At 47.2% G+C, this 25,652-nt stretch overlaps 1 protein-coding gene across 6 annotated transcripts in view; it reads left to right on the top strand.

The window, feature by feature from the left end:
* The window catches only part of TTLL6 (tubulin tyrosine ligase like 6), a 48,260-nt gene extending 39,038 nt beyond the window's left edge, over window positions 1-9,222 (top strand). For 3 of the 6 annotated variants that reach the window (XM_025440257.3, XM_025440259.3, XM_025440258.3), the window contains 2 exons: window positions 647-915; window positions 6,657-9,222. In XM_025440257.3, coding sequence (XP_025296042.1) covers window positions 647-915 — 269 coding nt within the window. In that variant the 3' untranslated portion in view covers window positions 6,657-9,222. The remainder of the gene's footprint in view (window positions 1-646; window positions 916-6,656) is intronic. The other 3 variants (XR_007413208.1, XR_007413207.1, XR_007413206.1) reach the window with 3 other exon arrangements.
* The last annotated feature ends 16,430 nt before the right edge of the window (window positions 9,223-25,652 follow it).

Here is a 25,652-nt window from a genome sequence, read left to right as displayed (position 1 = left end):
TAACACAACCAGTCCAGGGGACCGGGTAACTAACACAACCAGTCTCGTCTTTGCAGAGAGCCCAGTTTGGGGGGATTGGGGGAGATGCAGCCCCTGCCTGCAGGGAGACCCCCACCTGATAGTGGAGACATAGGCCACATCCTTAGGGGATCTCAGGTCTTACTGAAATACAAAAAAAAAAAAAAAAAAAAAAAAACATGGTGGAGGGTACCTGGGTGGCTCAGTGGTTGAGCGTCTGCCTTTGGCTAGGTCGTGATCCCGGGGTCCTGAGATTGAGTCCCCCATCGAGCTCCCCACAGGGAGCCTGCTTCTCCCTCTGCCTATGTCTCTGCCCCTCTTCCTTTGTCTTTCATGAATAAATAAATAAAATCTTTAAAAAAAACGAAAAGAAAATACAAAAAAAAAAAAAAAGGGTAAACAGAATGCTTTAGACAGGTACCCTGTTCCACGTTTCCTGGTTGTTACTCAGGTGAGGCACATGCAGCTGAGTCTGCATCAGTTAAGGGGCATGTCGTGGCTGTTTGTGATTCAGGAACTTCAGCTGGTTTTTAAGCCAGGGGACCCTTGTGGGAGGTGGCCTCCCGCCCGCAACGTGTGCCCAGTCCAGCAACACAAATATCTGATGCCTATCACTTCACCTTTCCAGAAAACCGCTCCCCGCCCTGGGAGGGCTACTTCAGCAGCCGGAGCTCTGGTGAGAAGAAACAGCTGCGTGTGTCCTCCGTGCTCCTCCTGAATGATCCTCCCAGCCCTGACGTGTCTCTGAATGATCTGCTGGTGGTTGCCACCCCGGCCCGACTGGATCCCAGGCCTGGCAGGAGCCATAGTGGCGCCATGAGAGGCCCGTGTGTGCAGGAGCAGGAAGCATACAGCCACGGCCTGATCTCTGGCCAGAAAGGATGTGAGAGGGACTAGGTAGGCCCACCCATGTTCCCTTCATGTGCTTGTTTCATTGGCAGGCACCACGTGCATATTTCTGGAACATCAGGTAGGTAGGTAGATGATTGGATGGATAAAGACATACAGGTAAGTAAATAATTAAGACAGACCTCAGTCATGATGTGGCCCCCTTGCAATGTATAAATCTGCCATGACCACTCTGTCCCCACTGCTTTGGGGGTGCTTTGCTTGTCTTCCACTTATGGCTAAAATTGAGAGTCGTTAACATTGATCCCAGAAGTAGAACCATGAGGGATTGATTACCACACCTTTCATTCCACCTCAGTCCAGGTCTCTTGCCCCAAAAGCTGGCCCTCTAATGACATGCACAGAAGGGACAATACAACAGGACAATGGAACCTGAGGAGATCTGAAAACAAAGACCCTGGAGAAGCTTTGATCCCACTATGTGCAAGAATGGAGGAGATAGCAAGGAGCCCTCTGTGATGAGCTTGGCTTATTTAGTCTGTTTAAATCAAGAAGGCATAGGAAGAAGCCCTAGGCTTCCACAACGTCATTTTGTGGGATCCAAATGATCAAGGCTGGTATGTACCAACTTAGGAGAGCTCGACAGCATAGCGTGGTGTGAAGAAGGGGGGCTTATGCCACTTGGCTACCTAGAGAGGAAGGCTGTGCTTTTTTTTTTAAGATTTTATTTATTTATTTGAGAGAGAGAGAGAGCACAGGTGCGTGAGCAGGGCGGAGAGGCAGAGGCAGAGAGAGAAGCAGACTCCCCACTGAGGAGGGAGCCGGACCTGGAGCTCCATCCCAGGACCCTGAGATCATGACCTGAGCCGAAGGCAAACGCTTAATGAAATGAGCCACCCAGGCACCCCAAGGCTCTGCATTCTAATCATCACCCTCACTCCTGCCACTAAAGCAGACTATGACCACCAGTTTGACTGGGCCCTTTCATGACCAGTAGCTCACACTGCAGAAGGGTGGGCCAGTAAACACTTCGGGTGCTTGTAAAAATGCATATGCCAGGGCCTGCTTCCAGAAATTCTGATTCAATAAGACCTAGTAGGGGCCCAAGAATTTGCATTTGAGAAGGTCTTCTTTATGATTCTGATGCCCTTCTCACCACCCTCAGAGAAAAAGTGGGCCTGGTGTTTCCCAAACTTCCTTGGCAATACAAATCATGGGGGGCCCTTGTTAAGCCTATTGCTTTCTGGGTGACACCCCTGAAAATTGACACAAGAGGCTTGAGATGAGGCCCTGGGCATCTGTCTCTTGAATAAGTACCTCAGGTGTGGTAGTGAGGACTGTCCTACATCTAGACCCAGGCCTGGGCAGAGGAACCTGTGATAGCCAGGCCTGACCTGTGGGCCTGATATTAGTACAAAACTCCCTGATCCTTATGGAGCTCAAACCTACCCCTACTATCTTTGGTTTGTAATTTTCTAGTACTAAAATTTAAAAAAAAATTTTTTAGATTTTTAAATTTATTTTAGGGGGAGAGAGAGAGAGAGAGAGAGAAAATGCATGTATAAATGTGTGCACATGCAGGTGGCCAAGCCAACCAAGGGAAGGGGCAGAAGGAAAGAATCTCAAGCAGATTTCCAGATGAGCATGGAGCCCCACCTGGGGCTCAGTCTCATAACCCTGAGATCATGACCTGAGCCAAAATCAAGAGTCAGATGCCTAACCAACTGAGCCACCCAGGTACCCCAAATTCAAAATTTAAGTGAAGATACGGTTACTTATTTATTGCTATTTATGCTCCTATTGTTAAGAAAAGGGGGGGTGATATAGCAGATTACAGTGAAAAATTTATTCAGTGTGACTGTTACAATGAAGTTATAATGATCAGATGCCACACAGAGAAAGAGAGAAGATCATTATATTAAGAGAGAGTGATAAAGGGCTTCTTGAATTGACTATTGAATTTGGCTCAGAATCTCTTTTTTTTTTTTTTAAGTTTTTTTTTTAAAGAGATTTTATTTATTTATTCATGATAGACATAGAGAGAGAGAGAGGCAGAGACACAGGCAGAGGGAGAAGCAGGCTCCATACCGGAAGCCCGTCGTGGGACTCAATCCCGGGACTCCAGGATTGCGGCCTGGCCGAAAGCAGGCGCCAAACCGCTGAGCCACCCAGGGATCCCCTGGCCCAGAATCTCTTAAACAGAAAAGGCCAAACAAAGCATTCTGTTTGGGTCTTTCTTGTCTCTCCAATAAGAATAGAGACTCTCTTAAGGATATGGACTATGGGGACACCTGGGTGACTCAGCAGTTGAGCGCCTGCCTTTGGCTCAGGGCGTGATCGCAGGATCCACAATCCAGGATCGAGTCCAGAAGCCTGCTTCTCCCTCTGCCCATGTCTCTGCTTCTCTCTGTGTGTGTCTCTTTGAATAAATAAATAAAATCCTAAAAAAAAAAAAAAAAAAAAAAGGTTTTAAAAAAAGTATATGGACTATGTCTCTACTGTCAGACTGGGGTCTTCCTGAGGGCAGGGGCTGCATCTCCCCTGATAAGCCCAGACTGGGAGCTCCTCAAAGATTAGGGCTATTGGTCACTTCATCCCCTGGGCTCTTGGTACATCCTTGTACATACTGGTATTTAAAAAAATATATTTATTTATTTATTTTTAGACAGAGACAGCGCGCGTTCTTGGGGACAGGGACAGAGGGAGAGAGAATCTCAAGCAGACTTCACACTGAGTGTGGAGCTAGACTTGGGGCTTGATCTCATGACCCTGAGATCATGACCTGAGTCAAAACCAAGAGCCAGAGGCTTAACTGACTGTACCCTCCAGGTGCCCCCATGCTGGCACTTATATGATTGGTTCCTCAACACCAGATTTGGGTTATAGTGAGCTGGAAACAGGGAGAGCTTTTTGCTCAGTTGAATCTCTGACGTCAGGCACCCCTCTTTGTGTCATTCTTTAGCAAAGTCCAGCGTGGATTGAGACTCCCTGAGAGGCTCTGAGATTTTTTTTTTTGGCAGAGAAGTTTTTGGTATTTTCTCCTAAATGAGTAAAAATAAGTTAAAAAATAAAGATAGATAATTCCTTAGGAGAGACTTGTTGCCCTGGCTCTAATTTCTGAGAGCAGTTTGTCATACGGAGTCTCATATTATAGATTTTTACTACCGTAGTGGACAGTGACTGAAGGCATTGACTTTTAATGAATATTAATGATGGTAATAGTTACCTCTATTTTTTTGGTAGTCTACCATATAAGTGTGCCAGCACTTATTTTTTTAATCTAATTTCATTCCAATCTCAATTGTGCACTTTAGAAAAGAAAAAAAATTGAGTCTCAAAAAGCATAACGCCTAACCTTTGGGAGGTCACACAGCTTTTAAGTGATAGAGCAAGGATATGAGTCAGATGTTTCTGATTCCCAAACCATACTATCTTTCTTTCAAATGGCATTTTTAATAATCTTCAGTTTGATGGGACGCCTGGGTGGCTTAGTGGTTAAGCATCTGCCTTTGACTCAGGGCCTGATCCTGGGTTTGGGGATCGGGTCCCACATCAGGCTCCTGCAGAGAGCCTGCTTCTTCCTCTGCCTGTGTCTCTGCCTCTCTCTCCATCTCTCATGAATAAATAAATAAAATCTTTAAAAAAATAATAATAATCTTCAGTTTGAGCCTAAGGGCATAATAAATAGCTCTGTATGAAGGCATTTCTGCAGGTAGCACAGGTAGCCAAGACCAGGCAAGGCCTCTTAGAATGCCATGGGGGTCACCAGATCTCAGAGCTGGCTCTCTGCTCTTAGGTCAAATGATGGCTTCAAAAAATGCCCAATTAATCAGTCCACAAAGGACTGACACATACAAGGCAAACTCATAAAGTCTAGTTATATACAGGGCAATGCCTGGCTATCGATGCTTTGATTTACAAATGAAGGATGAGGGCAGCCTGGGTGGCTCAGCGGTTTAGTGCTTGCCCAGGGCGTGATCCTGGGGACCCAGGATCGAGTCCCATGTTGGGCTCCCTGCATGGAGCCTGCTTCTCCCTCTGCCTGTATCTCTGCCTCTCTCTCTTGTCTCTCATGAATAAATAAATAAAAAATCTTAAAAACAAAAACAAATGGAGGATGATGTGGCATAAGAATAGGGCTTCTGTAAAAAAAAAAAAAAAAAAAAAAAAAGAATAGGGCTTCTGTATAATAAGTAATGGTTAGGAGCACCTGGGTGGCTCTGTCAGTTAGGCTGTCTGCCTTGGGCTCTAGTCATGATCTTATAGGACTCTCGAGTCATGGGACTCAAGATCTCATGATCTTCCTGGGATCGAGCCCTGCATTGGGCTCCCTGTTCCACAGGAAACCTGTTTCTCCCTTTTCCTCTGCCTGCTGCTCTCCCCGCTTGTGCTTTCTCTCTGTCAAATAAATGAATAAAATAAAATAAATAATGGTTGAATGAAGGAAGGAAAGAGTAGAGCAGAGGTCTGAATTATGGATCAAGGGCTCTCTTGGTCAGTGTAATACCCTCCACACATCAAGTTGAGGTACCATGTCCCGTGTAATTCCTCAGGTCAGTGCTGTGAGGTTAGCAAGAAGACATCAATTTGGGGCAGTAAATGACTCGCCCAACCTCACACAAGTGATGCATTCTGGACAAATAGCATGATGTTTCTTCCATCTTGATCCATGTGAAGAAGGAGCCCTGACAATTTCCTGCATGTCTCTACTTAGATCACTATCATCTCATCATCCTTCCTCTCGATCTACTTTCGCAGTGGGTCAGCCACTGAGCCTAGGGTTTCAGATCTGTCAACAATTGAGTTTTAGGGGATAAATAGCCCACTTTGTAGATTTTAAGATGATTAAAAGCTTATTAAGGGGGGATCCCTGGGTTGCTCAGTGGTTTGGCACCTGCCTTTGGCCCAGGGAGTGATCCTGGAGTCCCGGGATCGAGTCCCATGTCGGGCTCCCTGCATGGAGCCTGCTTCTCCCTCTGCCTGTGTCTCTGCCTCTCTTTCTCTCTGTCTCTCATGAATAAATAAATAAAATCTAAAAAAAAAAAAAGCTTATTAAGGGGGATGCTTGGCACCCTGGTGAGTATATGGTGGCTGCAGTGGTGATGATGATCATGATAATGATACTGTGTTGATGGTGATGACCCCAGTAGGTACTAAAGCAAAACACACTTGCTTTTGGTGTGCTTTTAAAAGCTTTGTGTGCATTCTCTCCATCCTCAAAGTAACTGTGTGGTAAGAATCACTATAATTCTTTTTTTTTTTTTAAGATTTTATTTATTCATGAGAGGCACAGAGAGAGAGAGAGGCAGAGACATAGCAGAAGGAGAAGCAGGCTCCATGCAGGAAGCCTGATGCAGGACTTGATCCTGGGACTCCAGGATCACACCCTGGGCCGAAGGCAGACGTTAAACCCCTGAGCCACCCAGGGATCCCTATTCTTTTTTTTTTTTTTTTTTTTCAAACGAGAAAGCCAAAGGTTAGAGAGATTAAGTAACTTGCACGAGAACACTCAGAGCTCCTGGGCCTATGCACTTAACCACTACCTCTTATTGTCTCTGACCAGCCATCTTGGCTGCTCTTAAATGGTCCATATTCAATGTTTGGGGCTGTAAGGATGCAGGAAGATAAATGGCATGCAGGTAAAATGAGTTTCTGGTGATTATGGAGGTGATCATCTGAGTGCCTCCTGACCTGCTGGACAGGATGGTAAGGAGAGTTAATTGACTGGAATCTTCTAGATGCCATTTTAAAGGAAAATCTAAGAAAAAAATCTTTTTTTTTCTTTTCAGAATCATACTGGATCTCTGCCATTTCTCCCTCTTTCTACCTCTTATTCCCAGGAAAAGATTTATCTTTTTTTAAAGTGTCTACAATGTCCGTAGAATCAACTGAAAGTTTTATTTCCTCATCTAGATAACCTGGTCTTATAACTTCCCATTAACACCACTGGGCCAACAGCCTTGTGTTTTATACCCTCCCAGTTAGTGCTGTAGGCCCATGACTTCTGAGACGTATCGGTGCTACTCCAGGACACACCCCAGTTGCCCCACTAGTGGCATTCCTTTGGGTCCCTCAGATGACACTATCATCCAGAACACTCCCCCCAGATAGAGCAATATGAACGGAGGACTGTTTCAGAGAGGAACTCAAAGTTTCCAGGAATCTAAAGCCCTCAGTCTACCAACAGGTCTGTGTCAGTAGGTTTTCAACTCCAAAGAGAAAAGACAGAGAAAGGGCAAGGCTTGATGGAAGATTCTGAACCCTGAGTAAGGGAATTGAGGCAGGTATAACTTTACCAGGTACAGACCAGACCTCCTCCTCCCACCTGAGCCACCTCTGTGCCCAACACCTTCTTGCTACCTCCCTTACCAGTCCACAGCCACATCAATCTTGCTGAAGAAGAAGTGAGGCAAGAATACCCAGCCTGCAGGTGTTTCTTCCATCAGCCTGCAGAAATGATGCATCTTCCCCTCAGGTATCTGTTAATAAAATAAATTGCCATGCTCAGTGCTGGGATGGTGAGCCTGATCCAGAGTGAGAATGAGCAGACGGAAGTGGGAGAGAGAGTTTTCCTGAGCACTCCTCATTAAGAAAGGTCCAAATTCACCAAAAATGCATCGGGAGCCTTTGAAGAATTTCTTTGGATGAATGGTAAGCCCTGTCCTCCTTGCTGAGAGCCTTGTGTCTGAGGTGGACCTTTTGGGGGGCTCCATGGTTGCCATGTGTCTGCCCAACATCAATCCTGGCTAGACTCCAGGCATAACATTTCATTTTGCCAGTTCGTTCTCTACCCTCTCTAAGAATGTGATCCAAGACTTTGCCTCACTTGCTCTTTCTGAGTTAGGTCCCAGGAATGAGCTTTGGAAGAGGAGTATGGGGCAGGGGTGGAAGAAGAATGAGGTCTGAAGTCAAGAGCCTGCTTCACAATGTTGATTCAGCTTTGCTCTATGAAGTCCTAATGGGATGAATTTCTGGCCCCAGGGATGTCAGGAGATTCTGAGATAATTGAAGCCTACACTATTCCTCACTTAATTATCCAAAACACTGAATGGAAAATCCATTTGCATCCAGCTGTGAAACACACACATACATAACACCTTCATCTCCACTTATGCCTGGTTTTCAAAGACTCCTGGTGTAGAGTTCTTAGTGAGTTGAGGCCTACCTGGATGGCAGAAGGAAGCCGTGATTACAACTAGGGAGATTAGTAAAAAATTAACCCTCCTGGGGCACCTGGCTGGCTGTCAGTGGAGCATGCGACTCTTGATCTTGGGGTTGTGAGTTTGAGCCCCACATTGGGTGTAGAGATTACTTTTAAAAAAATCCACTCTCCCTTTGCCAGCCCTTTCCCAACACCATTTAGAAGTCTCAAAAAGGACTGATTCAAGGCCAGTTTTTCCATTGTCATTATCAGTTTGCTATAGATTATAGCCTGGACCACACAAAAGATGTAAGACTTTAAGACTTTCTGAAATGGGGCTTTCTAAAACCTCGATGTCTTTCCCTTTTTCTCCCTAGTCACCAGCCCCAGCCAGTCAAGGTTCCTAAGCTGATAAAAAGGAATTCTTTTAATAAGGTGAAGTCAGAATTATTTGTCTTTCTAGGGGACAATTTGGTGTCCACATCCTTAATCCTAGACATAGTTTCAGCTTCATGAGCATGCAATCTGTGTAATCTCACATGGCTCCACACTTAGAAGGGCCCTATACTTGGTTAATGCTCTGTTGTCACCCTCTTGAAATTCTGGACATTTTTTGAACAAGGAGCCCCGCATTTTCATTTTGCACCCACCACATTATGTAGCCAGTCCTGCTACTGGCTTCAACAGGTCTGAGTTATCCAATGAGAAGGCAAAATGGCAGGCCCCATGCACCGCCTGCCTATTCACCCATAGGGTTTTGCAGAACAACTGTCTGCTGAACAAAAAATGCTTGTGACAGACCTTGCCCCTGTGGATTGGCAGTAGACTAAAACAGGTCCACAGACAGCTGGCCTGAATTAAGTGCCACTAATAAAAAGTGTCATTAGTTGAGAAGGAAATGCCCTCGCACCAGCTGGGAGGATCAAGTCCCCTTCTTCAGAGGAGGTGATATTTGAGATGGCAAGGAAAGATAAATACAATTTTGAATTGTTTTTTAAAAGATTTATTTTATTTTAGACGGTGGGAAGAGGGGCAAAGGGAGAGGGAGAAGAGAATCCTCAAGAAGACTGCCGGCTGAGTGTGGAGCCGGATGCAGGGCTCGATCCCACAACCCTGAGACCCTGAGACCAGACCTGAGCTGAAACCAAGAGTCGGGTGCCTAACCAACTGAGACACCCAGGTGCCTTACAATAAATATGACTTTTTAAAGCGGATATGAGGTGTGGTACTGAGGCTTACTGGTCTGGAAGAAGACAAAAACAATCCCAAACATGGTCAAAAAGCAAAGCCGAGTCCAATCTGGATAGTTCCAAAAGGAAAATTGGGAGGTGACAATGAGAAGGTGGTGTGTGAGACCAGACCATATTGGAGACCCCAGCGCCCTTGTTTATATCACCAGTATTGCGTTCCTCGTGATGGTGAACTTGTTTACGTGGCTGTCTCTCCACAGGGCTATACCATGTCTTTACATCTTTTTTTTATATATTTTTTTATTTTTCTTTACATCTTTATATCCCCTGCTTTTAGCCTAGTGCCTAGGACATGATAAAAATTCGGTAAATATTTGCTGAATGACTGAATATTGAGGATCTAAAATGTTATCCTGGGAAGTGTTTACAGAATTCAGTGGAAAACCAACAGAGATTTTGAGTGGGGGATTTGAGCATTAGAAAATCGAATCTGGGGCAGCCTGGGTGGCTCAGCGGTTTAGCGCCGCCTTCAGCCGAGGGCATGATCCTGAAGTCCCGGGATTGAGACCCGCGTCTGGCTCCCTGCATGGAGCCTGCTTCTCCCTCTGCCTCTCTCTCTCTGTGTCTCTCATGAATAAATAAATAAAATCTTTAATAAAATACAAAAAAAAATCGAATCTGGGGCAGCCCCGGTGGTGCAGCGGTTTGGCACCGCCTGCAGCCCAGGGTGTGATCCTAGAGACCTGGGATCGAGTCCCACATCTGGCTCCCTGTGTGGAGCCTGCTTCTCCCTCTTCCTGTGTCTCTACCTCTCTCTCTCTCTGTGTCTATGGATAAATAAATAAAATCTTTAAAAAAAATCGAATCTGGTGGGAGATGGTAAAATGGATGACTGGCATAAGGGAGAGACCCATTGTGGGAGAGCAGTTAGGAGGCTCTTTTGGTGACCTCCATAAGAGGTCAAGCCCTCGCAGCCCTTCTTAGGATGATGGGCCATGGGAAAGAAAAGGAGGCAGGTGAGAAAAACACTGGAGAGCTGGGACATCACAGCTGAGTGAACGAAAGGGAGTAGGAAAAGAGAAGAGCAATGACAGCTTCAAAAGAGCTGAGTCTTGTGCCTGGGTGGTGCAGTTGGTTAAGTATCCTACTCTTGATCTCAGCTTAGGTCTTGATCTTAGAGTCATGAGTTCAAGCCTTGTATTGGGCTTCACAGTGGGCATGGAGCCTACTTAAAAAAAAAAAAAGAACTGAGCCCCCTCAAAGAAAATAGAAACATTGGGAGAAGGAGCTTTGGGGTGATGGAAATCACATCATCTATTTCATAAAGCAGGTGGATGAGTTCCAGTCCGCAGATATATTTAAAAGAATGGCATACTACTCAGCCGTCAAAAAACAAAATCATGCAATGATGTGGATGGAACTAGAGGGTATTATGCTTAAGCAAAATAAATCAATCAGAAAAAGATAATTATCATATGATCTCATTCATATATGGAGTTTAAAAACAGAACAGAGGATCACAGAGGAAGAGAGGGAAAAATAAAACGACAAAATCAGGGTTGGAGACAAACCATAAGAGACTCTTAATCATAGGAAACAGAGTTGCTGGAGGGGAGGGGGGAGGAGGGATAGGGTAACTGGGTGATGGACATTAAGGAGGGCACATGATATAATGAGCACTGGGTGTTACATAAGACTGAGGTATTACTGACCACTATCTCTGAAACTAATAATACATTATATGTTAATTGAATTTAAATAATAAAAAAAGAACAACGCTAAAGGAAAACCTTCCAAGTGCAAAAATGATTTTCCTGAAGACCAGATGGTTAAAAATAGCCATCTTGGACTGGGCAGGTTCTCTAGGCTCAGAACTACCTGGGCAGCTTAAGATACATGTGTGCTCCACCCTTTGAAAACCAGAGTAGTCAGTATGGGGGAGAGTGTTGACCTGAATTAGAAAGCTCCCCCATAGCCAGGTTTGGGAGCCACTTATCTGGCTCATCGCACACTGGGCAACCCCTAACCCATGTGTGGAACAGGCTGGGAAACTCTCCTTAGCCTTAAAAGGGCAATTGCAGATTCCAGTTTTCCTTCCATTCTGGCAGGGAGTGGAAGTCAAGCAGATTGGCAGCTGGTTCAAGCGGCTTCCCCCACTGGTACTGGATGATTACATGAGCTGAATATAATCATTCACAACCCTTGTCTTTACAGCTGGCATGTCACTTAGCTTAATTACAGCACACAGTGGCATTTCAATTCAAGGAATCTAAAAAAGCAATGAAATGGGTTTTGTAAATTGTTAGGAAGGCAATGAAGACCGTGGAACTGCAATTTACTAAGCATTGCTTTCAATTATTTTGCATTCTTCAGCCATGACTTCAAGTTACTAACCAGCAGCCTGGGAAAGCCAAGTAGGCAATGTGTCATGTGGAGTATATTTCATGACTCCTGAGTGCGTACTGTGTGTTGGGGAGGTGGCTGGAGGCTCCAGGAGCTACTTTGGGGTGGGAAGGGTTGTGATTGCTCTGAGCATGTGTTCTTCCCATCAGGTACTTGCTAATCATTCATCCACCATGACTCTCCTGAACCACAGACTCTGGTCTGGGGTGACCTCCAACAAGGGTCCCCCTTCCTCTTTACTCCTGAACTATCTACTATCCCCAGAAAACATGAGGAAAGAAATGTAGAAAAGCAAAACAAGTCATTCAAAAAAAGTCTAGGGATCCTTGGGTGGCGCAGCGGTTTGGCGCCTGCCTTTGGCCCAGGGCGCGATCCTGGAGACCCGGGATCGAGTCCCACGTCGGGCTCCCGGTGCATGGAGCCTGCTTCTCTCTCTGCCTCTCTCTCTCTCTCTCTCTCTCTCTCTCTCTGTGACTATCATAAAAAAAAAAAAAAGTCTAGAACTGGTGCCTGATTTCTCTGGCTGTCTGATTTCTTTTCCTGACTTATTTCTTGATTCCTTTCAATCCTTGAAAATGTACTTCTTGGGCAGCCATCTTATTTTATTTTATTTTTATTTACTTCATTTTATTTTATTTTAAGATTTCACTTATTTATTCATGAGAGACACAGAGCAAGACACAGAGACATGGGCAGAAGGAGGAGCAGGCTCCCCACGGGGAACCAGATATGAGACTCGATCCCAGGACTCTAAGATCACAACCTGAACCAAAGGCAAATGTTCAGCCACTGAGCCACCCAGGTGCCCCTTGGGCAGCCATTTTAAAGGGCAAGACTGTGCTGTCACACCGCCCCCCCCATCCCGCCTAGGAGTCTTAAAAATGAAAAGGGACCCCATCCATCTGAGAAAGGGGTGGAAATAACAGGAAGTCCAGCAGGTAGTGCTGAGACAGATCCCTCTCACTACGGGCAACATTGTTGGCGGGGTAATTGGGAACAGAATGCCAGCTGCCTCAGCAGTCATGCCAGGTGGGAGAGCAAACACCAAAATCCGGTTGGCAAGCCTAGCAGGGCCATCACCATGTGGCCAAAGCAAACAGAGGCTGAGGCAGGCCCGCTGCAGTGGACTCTCGCTTCCCCTTGGATCTGGTGGAGGGTGAGACCGAGCCAGCAGAGCCACGTGTCAAGGCATCAAGTAGCCATGGGGATGCTCATACCCAACCCCAGGCAAAGCCCCAAGCTGAACCCTTGTTTTCCTTTGCCAAGGTCCTCTTTCAATTTGGGATAGGCTAAGGAAAGTCTGATAATGATAACACTTTCATCTGTATTTGTTTATTCTTCACAGGAGTCCTGGGAGGTCAGTATTATCCCCATTTTACATATGAGAACACTGAGGCTAGGGGCAAGTCAAGACTCAGCCAGGACTTAGCCTCAGGGCCTCTGATTCAGTGCCTATTGCACTTCCTATTCCCTCCACCCACCCATCTCTCCACCTTGAACTCTCCAAAGTCAACTTTCACCATCTAAATGGGACCTGGGTTCTTTCTATTTCATAGCTGAGGAGCAGAGGCTCAAAGGAGGTGTGTGTTGGGGGTTATGTTTGTTTTAGACCAGAGAATAGCTAGTTGCTGTCCCAGATTCTATCTGCCACACCCGCCAACCAGAAGCCCAGTGAGATGAATCTCTTTATGAATAGTTCGAATTCTTTGGAGATTTCAAAAGTGTGTCCCCCCTCCTTTCTTTTCTTTCTTTCTTTCTTTCTTTCTTTCTTTCTTTCTTTCTTTCTTTCTTTCTTTCTTTCTTTCTTTCTTTCTTTCTTTTTTTCTTTCTTCTTTCTTTCTTTCTTTCTTTCTTTCTTTCTTTCTTTCTTTCTTTCTTCTTTCTTTCTCTTTTCTTCTTCTCTCTTTTAAAAAAGATTTTATTTATTTATTTTTTCATGAGAGACAGAGTGAGGCAGAGAGATACACAGGCAGAGGGAGAAGCAGGCTCCCCATGGGAAGCCTGATGCTGGACTCCATCCCAGGATCACCGCCTGAGCCAAAGGCAGACACTCAACCACTGAGCCACCCAGGTACCATCCCCTCCTCTTTATTTACACATAAAAGATTTGAATCAAGATCTCTGGTTTTCATATTATAATTTGGTTGTAGTTAGACTTGGCCTGAATAGACCCTCTTACAACCTGGCGTCTCTGTGGTTCAAAGGCTCAGTGTACCCATAAAAATTCATATTTCTTGCAGCCTGGTTGGGAAATGCAGGTTTCATGGAAAGATGTACAGTAGCTGTAGTCCTATGTGATGGAAGGACTGGGTTCCTACGGAGAGAAGGAAAGGCAGCTGTTGGATTGCCTGTTCTCTTCTGGGTCTCCATTCCTCAGCAAATTTCCTGAGTCTTTGAAAATTCCAGATTATTTTCCAATCGTGCCTCTTTGAGGGGAGGGAAAGACGGGAGGAGGAAAGAGGCGTCTCTCATGAGACTCAACCCCTACAACCTGTCCTCTTGCCCTGGAATTTTCCTTCGCTCTGCCTCCGGGGACCTTGCAGGGAAATGCCATTCGCCAGAGGGGGCCTGGGATGGTAGAGGCGGAGGGCTCGGTTGGAGAGAGTTCTCCATCCCCCACATCTGGAGCGAGGACTTAGAGGGATCCCGGAGGGGGGTCGGGGGAGAAGCCTGTGCGGGGCTGGTTTGGGGGTTCTGTGGGAGAAGGTGCGCGCGAAAAGGCGCAGCCGGCAACTTTGCACAGAATTGGAGATTAGGACACACGGAGAAGAAAAGTTCACTCCCCACGACCCAGGCCCATTCCAAGCGACCGAGGTCTTCGGCTGAGGCTGAGCCCCGCGCTCTCCTGGCCCGGGAAAAATCCGTCTGGTGCGTGGGGCCGCCCAGCCCAGCGTCTCGTCTCGGGGCTCCTCGCGCGCAGAGAGGCCCGACTTCGCCCCAGCGGGGTCCCAGGAGGATCCGCTCGAGGCTGGAGGAAGTACGACGGGGCTGGAGGAGCTGCCGAGCTCCCAGTGGAAACGCTCAGGGCCGGGTCGACCGCCAGTTACCAAGAGCCTCCCGCTCCAGGTTGCGCCCCAGCGGCTCCCACTCAGGTACCCCAAAGCCGCAGATTAGCCCCGCCCCCCCTTCGCAGGGAACACTGCATTGAGTATCTAGTTAGGAATACTGGTCCCTGCTGTTTGTGTTGCCCGTTTATGTGCCAGGCCCCGGGGGCCAAGCGCTTTCCGAGCTAAAACCACCTAATGGGGGGCAGGGGTTCAGTCCCCATTTACAGATTAGAAAACTGGGCCCTGAGAGGCAGAGTAATGCTAGAGGCAATATGTATGGGAGGCAAGACTGAATTTGGTCACGACTCCAAGGAGACGGTTGCTTGAACTTGAAACTGTGTGCTCCCAATTAGTTCCTAATGTGGAGATCATTGCAATACCACGCAGGAGACAGAGCATTCCAGTGTAGTCCCCTCCATTCTGTCACTGTTCTCATAAGGACCCCTCGGGAGGGAAGACTTGGTGGGAATGACAGTTCCCCCAGTTTTCCAGACTAGGAACAAGTTCAGCCACATCCAGGGCCCAGGTAGTCCAGAGGCCAGCTCCACGAAAGGGCTTCTGATGTCCTAAACCCAGGAAGCGCTTTCAGCCCTCTCATGAATTATTTTCATCTTTGAAGTAAATGGGATGCTGAAAACACGGAGTGTCTCTGGACCACAGTACGTAAGATCTACTCACATCTACCTCTTCTCAGAGCCATTGAACCTCTTGGTGTGGAGGGCCACCCCCTGGGCTCCAGAGCAGAGAATGGAGCTCCATGCTTCCCTCCCTTGGGGCGGGGAGGGGGGCTGTGGAGAAGAGCAGAGTATGACTTTTCCTTTGATCCACTTCTCAGGGCCTTTAGTCACTTGGTTAGGACTAAGCAGAAGACAAGTGGCAGAGGGTTTCTCTGGGATATATGCAGTCAGGGCTTGGCAAGGTCAGAGAGGGAGCTGAGGCTGGCAGGACATCCCTGTGGTCACTAAGTGCTGGGCGGGCCACTCCGTTTGTTGATTTGATTCCAGCATCAACTCTGTGGCTGTTAGTGTCATCTCTCTTTTACAAGCAAGGAGACTACTCAGGGTGACGAAGACACTTGCTGGGCCTGAAGCTGGTGGGCACTGGGATCCAGGTCTATGCTGGATCTGTTTGGCTTGAGAGCTCCTCTCGACCAGCCCAAGGATGGCTTGAATTGGGAGTCCAAACAGGCTCTTTTCACACCATTCTTCAACCTTCAAAAATGATAGCCTTAATAACCATGTTCTTAAAGTTTTGTGACCAAGTCCCTCCCTAAGGAGTGAAGATTACATTCTTATCCTGCCTAGGTCCTTAACCCCTCCCATGCCCTGTCTCCCTTCAGAGGGATATCCTTCAGGTAATCCTGGGGGAATGGGAACAGGGCCGGCACCTCTCAGCCCTTTCCTGCTCCCTCCTACCCCCACTCCCTAAGCCTGGGACCTTTTCCAAAGTCACATTTCCCAGGTTTGAGTAACCCGATTCTTTATGTAGGAGGAGAGAGACAGCGCCATGGGATGCTCCTTCTTTGGCCTCCGGTAGGCAGCACAGAAGCCCCCAAGGAGGGCCCACTGGATTCCTGGCTGGAGGCAGACGGGATTTCAGAACGTCCCCTCTTCTCAGCCTCTCTGCTAACCCTCCTCCCTCTCTCGCCACCCCCTCACCTTTCTGGTCCCACCAGTTCCCAAAACGCAGAGGATGTTTACCCTCCTGAGCGAGGCGGACTCTAGGCTGAGGTCAGAAGCCTGATTCACCGCAGGGAGGAACCCAAGCCCGGCCCCGGCCCAGTGGGCCCCAAGCAGGCGGGCTTAAGGGAGGTGATCAAGGCTGGGAAACGCCACCCCGCCCAGCCAATAAACGTCTCTGCGCCTCCCCAGCCCCAAGGGCATCCCTCCCGCCACCGGCCCTACCCCCCCCCCCCCACCGCTGGCCAGGTCTGGATGAGAGCTAGACCTTAGGAGAACTCCTAGGTGGCCCTGGGTGGCCCCCACCCCCAAGTCCCTGTCTGGATTGAGATCGAGGGCGCTGAAGGACAGTTGCCCATAATATGCTCCACCTCACCCCAACTCACTAGAAGACTTTCGTGACCCTGCCTGAGGCATACCCAGCTGAAAGCCTAGCGATCTCTGCTCAGCAACCCTCCACCCCTCCAAACTGGGCTGAAAAACTGATGGAGGAAGAGCCTGGACGCAGGGAGACACGAGAACTCGCACCTTCCCATTGGCCAGGAGTTAGGGGTTCAAAGGCTTGGATTTGAAGCCCAGGATTAAGGGAAGAAGAATAAATGCAGCCTCCCCACCCCCTTTCTCTAAGCCCTCCAGGGACGATATCCCACTTCAGAACCCAGAAGGGGTTAATATTTTACCAGCTACCCCGTCTGTCTGCAGGCTGGGAAAGGCAGGTCCCAGGTTGGGTCAGTGGGGTGGCAAGGGCCCCAGGCTGCCCCCTCCCTCACCTGTGCAGCCTCAACCCAGCCTCATCTGCCCAAGCTGTGTTGCCCCGGCCCCCACCTGACCCCGACACACTGATAAGCCCCCAGACAGCTAAACATCGTTAACTTCTTTGCCTTTCTAGACTCCTGCCTGTCCTTTCTCCGACCTCAGGCGGAGGGGTTGCCTGGGTGGATGTCTGTAGTTTCTCTGGGAACTGGACTTCTACACACCACACATATGGCCTTTGCCACACGTCTGCTTTCCCATCCTCATGCTTCTGGACCAGGAACCAACTTTCTGTGACACTCTGTTGGTCTAAAATAATGTTTTCTCACCCTCCATGAGCCACAACTCATCTTGCCTATGTGGACCTTCTTAGAAGACTTCCAGGAAACAGTAAAACTCAGAGAGAGAAAGGATGTCAGAAAATGTCAGCAACGATTTCACAAATTGAAACTTAAAATCCCTCTCAGCCTAACTGTGAACGTGAGGGGAAAGGAGTTGGGTTGTCCACTGGGACTGCACAACCAAATAGTGTTCTGAGTTGCTCGTTTCCCTTTGCCTTTCAGAACCTCGCTCACAAAGGAAAAGGAGGAATCGGACAGACAGGAGATAATGTCTATACCAAAACAACCAGTTGCTGGGAAGTATCAGGATGGTAGTTTTCCCCTGGTATGGACGGAGTGTGGACAAAGTGTGGATCACAGTCTCGAGTTTGCAGGCCATCTGTCCGGGACAGAGGGAACCACTGTTTGAAAGCTTATCAAAAAAAAAAAAAAAAGAAGAAGAAGAAGAAAGCTTATCATTCTTGGGGTGCCTGGGTGGCACAGTTGATGAAACCTCTGACTCTTGGTTTCAGCTTAGGTCATGATGTCAGGGTCCTGAGATCAAGCCCCATGTCGGGCTGAGCACTGAACATAGAGTCTACTTGTGACTCTATGTTCCTCCATGTGCTCTCTCGCTCTCTCTCAAATAAATAAAATATTTAGAAGGAAAGAAAGAAAGAAAACAGAAAGGAAGAAAAAAACAGAAGAAAGAAAAGAAAAGAAGCCGGTCATTTTTGATGCAGCTGCTTGCTCCAGGCACCCTCACTGCCACCAGGGGCATGGAATCTGCCCTCGAATCTTTCCTAGCCCTCTTCTCCCCACTCCTTCTCCAAAGAAAGAGAAGGCTCCTGGAAGAGACCCCTGGAAGACAGGCTCTGGCCAAAGAGGCAGGGTGGGGGTGTGGGGAAGTGGCATCCAGGAGAGAGGGCAGATGTGGTGGGGATGAGAGCTCTTCCTTCCTGGAGGGGCCACCATCCTTTCTAGATGGGACCTGAGGTCTTAAGTCTAAGTGTGCAGTTTCTACCAATTTGAACAATTATTTGGATAAATCAGAACATTTCCCTTAAAAAAAGATTATTTATTTGTTAGAAAGAGAGCACGCAAGCAGGGGGAGCAGCAGAGGGAGAGGAAGAAGAAAGCTCCCCGCTGAGCAGGGAGCCCACGTGGGGCTCAACCCCAGGACCCTGGGATCACGACCTGAACTGAAGGCAGATGCTTAACCGACTGAGCCACCCAGGTGCTCAAATGAGAACATTTTCTAACTGAAAGTAATGCAGTAATAGGACCACAAAATTAAATGTCGTTTGGCCAGAAATTAGGTAGTAAAGCCCTTAGATTTCTTTCCAAAAGAGAGGTCTTTTGACAAAAAAGAAATCGATATTAAATCATTACCTGAATACTTAAAAAAATCTTTAAAATGTGATTTACCCAATCTATATGTCACTTCCAACAATTCTTGAGGGGATGAAGCTTAATAACAAAACTTTGGGGGGAAGTATATATCATTTTCAAACTTTGAATACTGCCCTGAGCCGTTTGACCAGAGAGATCCCGCAACCCCAAAGTTGTTAGCAAGTTCCTGGCTTGCCGTAGTGCTCAGTAAATGTTAGCGACACCGTCCCCTCTGCAGCGGTGGCCCTGGCTCCCTTCAGTGGAACTCTGCAGGGGGCTTGAATTCTCTCTTGACTTTCCCTCTAAAGATCTGCTTAGGTTTTTTGCCACGTCTCTTGACTAGTATCTCAAGCACATAAATGGACGCAAACCATTCTGTCTTCCAAAGAACTCCTGGAAATGCCGGGAGTGCAGGGCTGAGCAGTAAACCCCCAGCAAAGCACTGGCCATGGCCCGGCTCCGAAGCGCTCCATTCAGTGGAAAATTTGGTGTAGCCTTATGGGGCTACATTTGCCACCAAGCCTGGGACAGCGGAGCCCCCGCCTGCAGCTTTGTCCCTGGGATCCCCGGCAGTCGGCTCCCTGTGGGGATCCCATGTCTGAAAAAGTGATCTCTGCGGCTCCTCGGATCTCTGACTCCTTGCTTGCCTCTCTTGCACCCTAGCACCCCAACTCCAGTCCCACTGAACCTCCTGCCCCCACCCAGTCTTTGTGGTCCCTTGTGTCCTCTGCGGATGTAATAAGTGGATGGCGATCACTAGGTCATGGGAGGGAGCAGCCAGGGCACTGGCTGTTTTCTCTCAGTTCCCCCAGAAAATTGGAGGCTCAAAAGACAGACCATCACCCCCCCCCCCTTAGAAAGGTGGAATTTCCAGAAACCTATTTGCCAGAAGCCTGGAGGAGCTATATCTTAGACTCCACCCCAATTTTCTAGTATTTTGTAAGCTGTTGGATGAGAGTCTGGTGACCTTGGGAGGCCATTGCACTGGGCTGAAGCTTAGAGGGAGCCAGGATGAGCGAGCATCAGACCTGAGGTCTCTGTTCTGCAACGCTGAAGTTTCCATCATTGTCCAACATGGGACTTTCCTGTGTCTTTTTTTTTTTTTTTTAAGTAATAAGCCCAATCTGGGACTCGAATTTACAACCCCAAATGGAGAGTCCCATGTTCGACAGCCAGCTAGGAGCCCCTGTGTCCTCTAATCTTAAGGAGAATGGAGAAGACAAGGAGATAATTAAGAAAATAACCAAATCTCCCACCCCCATTTTCCAATACAGATGGAATTCTGCAAGAGAAAATCGAAGTGGGCAATAGTCCTAAATCTACAGCCCATTTCATCCATTTTTTTTCTTCAGCTCCCAGAAAAAAATTGTCACCTCCCAGAAAAAAACTCCAGTACCTACAGATGGATACATTTATTTATTTATTTATTTATTTAACAGTTTACTTCTTTTTAAATTTTTTTAAAATTTATTTATGATAGTCACACAGAGAGAGAGAGAGGCAGAGACACAGGCAGAGGGAGAAGCAGGCTCCATGCACCGGGAGCCCGACGTGGGATTCGATCCCGGGTCTCCAGGATCGCGCCCTGGGCCAAAGGCAGGCGCCAAACCGCTGCGCCACCCAGGGATCCCCATTTTATTTATTTTTTAATTAAATTTTTATTTTTATTTATTTATTCATGAGACACCGAGAGAGAGAGAGAGAGAGAGAGAGAGAGAGAGAGAGAGAGAGAGAGGCAGAGACACAGGTAGAGGGAGAAGCAGGCTCCATGCAGGAAACCTGATGTGAGATTAGATCCCAAGACTCCAGGATCACACCCAGGTGGAAGGCAGGTGCTAAACCGCTGAGCCACTCAGGGATCCCCTGATGGGTACATTTTAAGTCCTCTGTCACATGTATAACTCTAATGACAGAACAAAACCACAATCTTACATTTTAATAAGTATAATAAAAAACAAATTAGTATGAATCTAGGGACACTGGGTGGTTCAGCGGTTGAGCCTCTGCCTTCGGCCCAGAGTGTGATCCCAGGGTCCTGGGATCAAGTCCCACATCTGGCTCCTTGCATGGAGCCTGCTTCTCCTCCCTCTGCCTATGTCTCTGCCGCTTTCTTGGTGTCTCTCATGAATAGATAGATAAAATCTTAAAAAACAAAAAAAGAATCTAGATCAACAAAAAACAGTAGAAAATGGGCAGATCCAAAAAGACAGTTCTCTAAAAAAGGACACACAAATTGTTAAAAGTAACACTATGAAAATAAGTTTAGACTCTGCGATCATTAAAAATGCACAAGGGAATGTAGATTTACAATATTCAATAATCTTTTGGTATATAGTAGTGAAAATGTTATCCTACTAGTCAGAACAAATAAATAAATCATTAACTTTGCAAAAAATGCACAAGGCTTTTGATAGGACCCATTTCTAAGACTATAACATGCATATACACACCGAGTTGTGCATTTTGTATACAGTAGTAGAAGAAAAGGAAGACAAAAATTGGAAACAATTTAGATAGCTATCAATAGTTGCCTAGTTAAGTAAGTTCTGGCACATTCATACAATAAAATAGAGTCACTAAAAAGGAGGCATTAGTAAAGATAGAGAACCATTATCAACATGATTTTTAAAATAAAAGACAAAATACAAAGCTTTGTGTATGGCATGCTGCTATTTGTGTTAAGGGCTATATTTATAAGGATACTGAAAACTCAGCAGAGCAGTTGCTTCTGGGAAGGTCTGAGGAAAGAAGCGGGAGTACTTTTCTTTTCAACATATGTCTTTTGGTAACTTTTGAATTTTTCCTTTAGCATACATTATCTGTTTTTTAAAAGATGGATTAAAAGCCAGGAATTATTATTTTAATTGTGTTCATTTTGTTATGTAGGTATTGTGTTACATGGTGTTATGTAGGCAATAGAAATTGTGAAAAAAATTGAAAACAAAAATTAAAAACAAATTACATGCCTGTTTTTATAAGATCTCATCTACACAATCTTGATAATAACTAACGTGTGGACTTTTCTCAGATAATTACAACTAATATCAGATCGTTGACTTAATCCATTGAAAAAATAAAAAGAGTTATTATTACTTTTTTTTTTTCTGAAGCAGGTTTGCAGTTTAATCCAACCAGGATGATGCCAAAGCAGGTCCGGGTGAAAAGATGTATTCGGTGGGGGCGGAGGGTGTGTAAGAACTCACTCTTTTGGCGCCCAGACCAGGTCTGTACAGCTGAGACCTCGGAACAACGCAGAATGAAGGGGAAAAGATTTGCACCATTCAGACTAAAAATGAAGCCAAAGTCTAACCGTGCGTTTTTAAGTGGAAACATAGGCACTGTGTGAGTCTGCTGGGGGCTCCCCAAATTCCCTGGGCGGCGTGGCTCCGTGGATCTCCGGCCCTTTCGTCCCTGGCCCGCGGAGAAGCTGCGGCGGCGGCCGCTGGGCCCCTGGGCCGCGGGGGTTGGGGGGCCCAGGGCACCTGGGAACCGAGATGGGGCAGAGAGAGCGTGCACGGTGCACCGTACTCCTGATGGAAAGAAATGCTTGTCTGCGGCCTCCCCAGACCCCAGGCGAGAGGGAGGGCCTGGACCCCGAGCCCTTCGCCCCGACCCGCCGGGTCGCTGGGGCCCCGCTTCGGGCAATCTCAGCGGGTCGGGCCGGTTCCCGCGCCTCACTCAGAAAGAGGTCGGCCTCCCGGTGCAGGTTCTCCGAGGACTGGGTGGGGAAGCCGTCGGGCCTGAGGTTCTCCCGCCGCCGGTACTGAGCTGGGCACCCCCCTCCCCTCGGAAAACGTGGAGCGAGAGCGGGGTGCCCTTTCGGTTGGGGCGACTCAGGGCGCTTGCTCTCCTGGTCCCTGGAGCGACCAGCGATCGCCTGGACCCGTTCAGCAGAACCCTGGGCCTGGGGTCAGACACCCCTCCCCGCAGCTTTGCCCAAATCCTCTTTCCTGCATAGACCGAGGCCTCGGCTATCTTGCGGGTCTCCTTCTCTAAAAATACAGGGAAACAGAGGCACAGAAGATTATAAAGAGATTTGCTGCAATTGGATTAGGAGATCTCAGGATGGTTTTGTGGTCAGCAGGATCCTTGGCAAGCCCAAGACACGTGGTGGTGTGAGGAGGAACAAAGAGGTAAAGCCCTAACTGGGGGTGAGAGACATCCTAACCAGGAGAGGGGATCCTGGAGAACAGGGAGATCTGACCCTCCAGGAGCCTCACAAGGAGCCCTGGGGAGCAGAACTCGGACTTGAGAGCCAGCAAGCCAACCTTCCCAGCTTCTGGAGTCTTCTCAAAAAGCAGCCTCTCAGATGCTAAAATGATCCAAACATTATTGGAATTATAAACTGACTGGATTTACCCCCTCCCCATCCAAAACCATCAATTTCCTCCCTTTTCTCCTTCCTCTCCCTTACTGGGGACTCTGCTACCAGTTGTCAGCGTTGCCAGTTCCCTTCAAAGAAACTGGGAAATGAGGGCCGATTAGTGTCTGCTAAGCAAGATCCTTGGAATCGTATTCCTCTGTCACCCCCACCACCTCCTTCTTTCCTCCCTTTGACTGGCGTGACTTAAACTGGAGGAAGGGGAGGCTTGGAATCTGAGTGCTCTAGCTTTCTTTGTGTAATGTGGCTCTGTAACACCAAACGAGAGGAGATGACCAAGAATAAGACTTATACTAAACACTAAACATAGAAACAAAACCTCATTGGCTTTGGAGGACTTTAAATTGTGGGTGGATCTTTGGTCTTGCTTCCGACATAAGATTAGAACTGATAAAACTTCAGTATCACTCTAGATTGATTTGTTTATAAGCAAGGAACCAGAATACTTTCTCTTCAATAATCGGTAATTGGTAGAAGTGAGAGATTTTCCCCCATAAGGGTGGATCTATACCTGGATAAGGGCAAAGGAGGCCTGACAGCCTCCCTACAGGAGTTAACAACTCAGGTAGAGTGAATATTCCAGACAATCAAATATTTGGTCAAAGAAAAGCAAAACAATGGCTCTGGCTGATTTCTTCCAGAATTGGCTGAGCCTAGCTGGTTACTTTGGCATCTTAGAAAGCCAGCCTAGCAGGTACTGAACTAGGTGATCTGTATTTGTGTCAACATGGGGTCTGGATGATTCCAGCCCCTGCTATCCTCTTGTCTAGTTTGTTCGGACTTCCCTTTGCTCTGTGTGCACTGAAATTCCCTAAGTTCTTTAACTTCAGTTTTCATCCATTTCCTCCCTCCTCCACACATATATATTCCTATCTGTTTCTCTGTCTGTCACTGCATCCATTTCTCTGGGGGTTCTGGGGTTCCTCTGGATTCAGTCCCATAGGTCTGGTGATGGAATTACCTGGTTACCCATTAATTGGCTTGTTCAAATGCTACATCAGAGATCCTGTATGTGAGGACGCAGCTGCTGTCTGCCTGTGTTTATTAAATTCCCACACACTTTGAAATAGCATCAAAATTTCGTTCCTCCTGAAACTGAAAATTCGAGTAGGTCATAGACGGAAGATTTTATTTTGTTTCAGTTTGTAGTCTTGTTGGCCTGGCCATGAATGGAAAAAAAAAGTTTCCAGGCCAAGACTCCAGCTGAGATACAGACTTTACCACCTACATTCGGAAGGATCTGGGGAACTGGATGGAACTGCTAGGACAGAGTTCTGGGGTCCAGAGGGGACTAAGAGGGAGCTAAGGTGTTTAGAATCCAGCCTCCCTTTTGCTAAAAAATAAATAAGTTCTGGCATCCAAATGAAGTAAAAGTTTTTTTAAAGATTTTATTTATTTATCCATGAGGCACAGTGAGAGGCAGAGACATAGGCAGAGAGAGAAGGAGGCTTCCTGCCAGAAGCCTGATGTGGGACTCAATCCCAGGACCCCAGGATCATGCCCTGAGCTGAAGGCAAACGCTCAACTCCTGAGCCACCCAGGCACCCAAGGAAGGAAATTAAAGGAGGCAAAAGGGAAAAGAAAACCAGGAAGAAAAAAAAGCTGGCGGTGGTGAGGCCCTTCTTAGCTCAGAACTGGCTCAGTCTTGGGCCCCTAGCAGAACCTTCCACACCCACCTCAGGTGCCAAAGACTGTGTAAACAAGCCATCCTGCTGTTCTTCCTTAAGTCTTCCCTTCTTTCCCCGCCTCAAATACCCATACTCTTCTCTGAGGCAGGAACCCAGATGCAGTGCCAGAGTCTTCCACCCCTTCTTGCTTGAACTCAGGTTGGCCGGCTCCAAGTCCCCCTTGAATCCCTGCCACTCTCCTACCTTTCCTGCCCCACTCTGCACTGTCCTGGTCAGGGCAAAGGAGCTTGGCATACAGGTGTCACTGCCCAGAGTCTCCAGATTGCCCCGCTCCACATGGTATTTCCAGATTCTCTTTAAATAAAGGGCTTCAGCTTTCCAATCCCAGCAAATCAAAAAAGTTTTCAAAATGTAGATTCCCTGGTGCCAGGAACCATCCCTGCAATGCTAATGGCTCTAGGGGGATCCAGCACTCCGTAGGGAAGGAGCCTGCTTTGTCGATGGGGGTCTGGAGTAAAGGGCTTTTACGTTGGATGGAAAGGAATTTAAATCCCAAACGGAAACTCCATGCTGCAAAGACCTCGTGATGTAAGGCAAACTGGAATCTTGGATGATAAAGACCCAGAGGCCCCAGTAGGAGGAGGAGCTGCAGTTGCCAGGTCAGCGGAAGCAAAATTGAGCCTAAATTTCTTTTCTGCAATGAGATAGCTTCACGTGTCCCTTGCAGATATTGTAGAACAAGTGAATAAGGTATATAAAGATGTGTTTGTGTATAAAACACCAGATTTTCTTTTTTAAAAAAGATTTTATTTATTTATTCATGAGAGACACAGATAGATAGAGAGAGAGAG

The sequence above is a fragment of the Canis lupus genome, chromosome 9, assembly GCF_003254725.2.
Source record: "Canis lupus dingo isolate Sandy chromosome 9, ASM325472v2, whole genome shotgun sequence".
In the NCBI taxonomy this organism is placed as follows: domain Eukaryota; kingdom Metazoa; phylum Chordata; class Mammalia; order Carnivora; family Canidae; genus Canis; species Canis lupus.
This window is presented reverse-complemented; position numbering and strand designations above follow the sequence as displayed.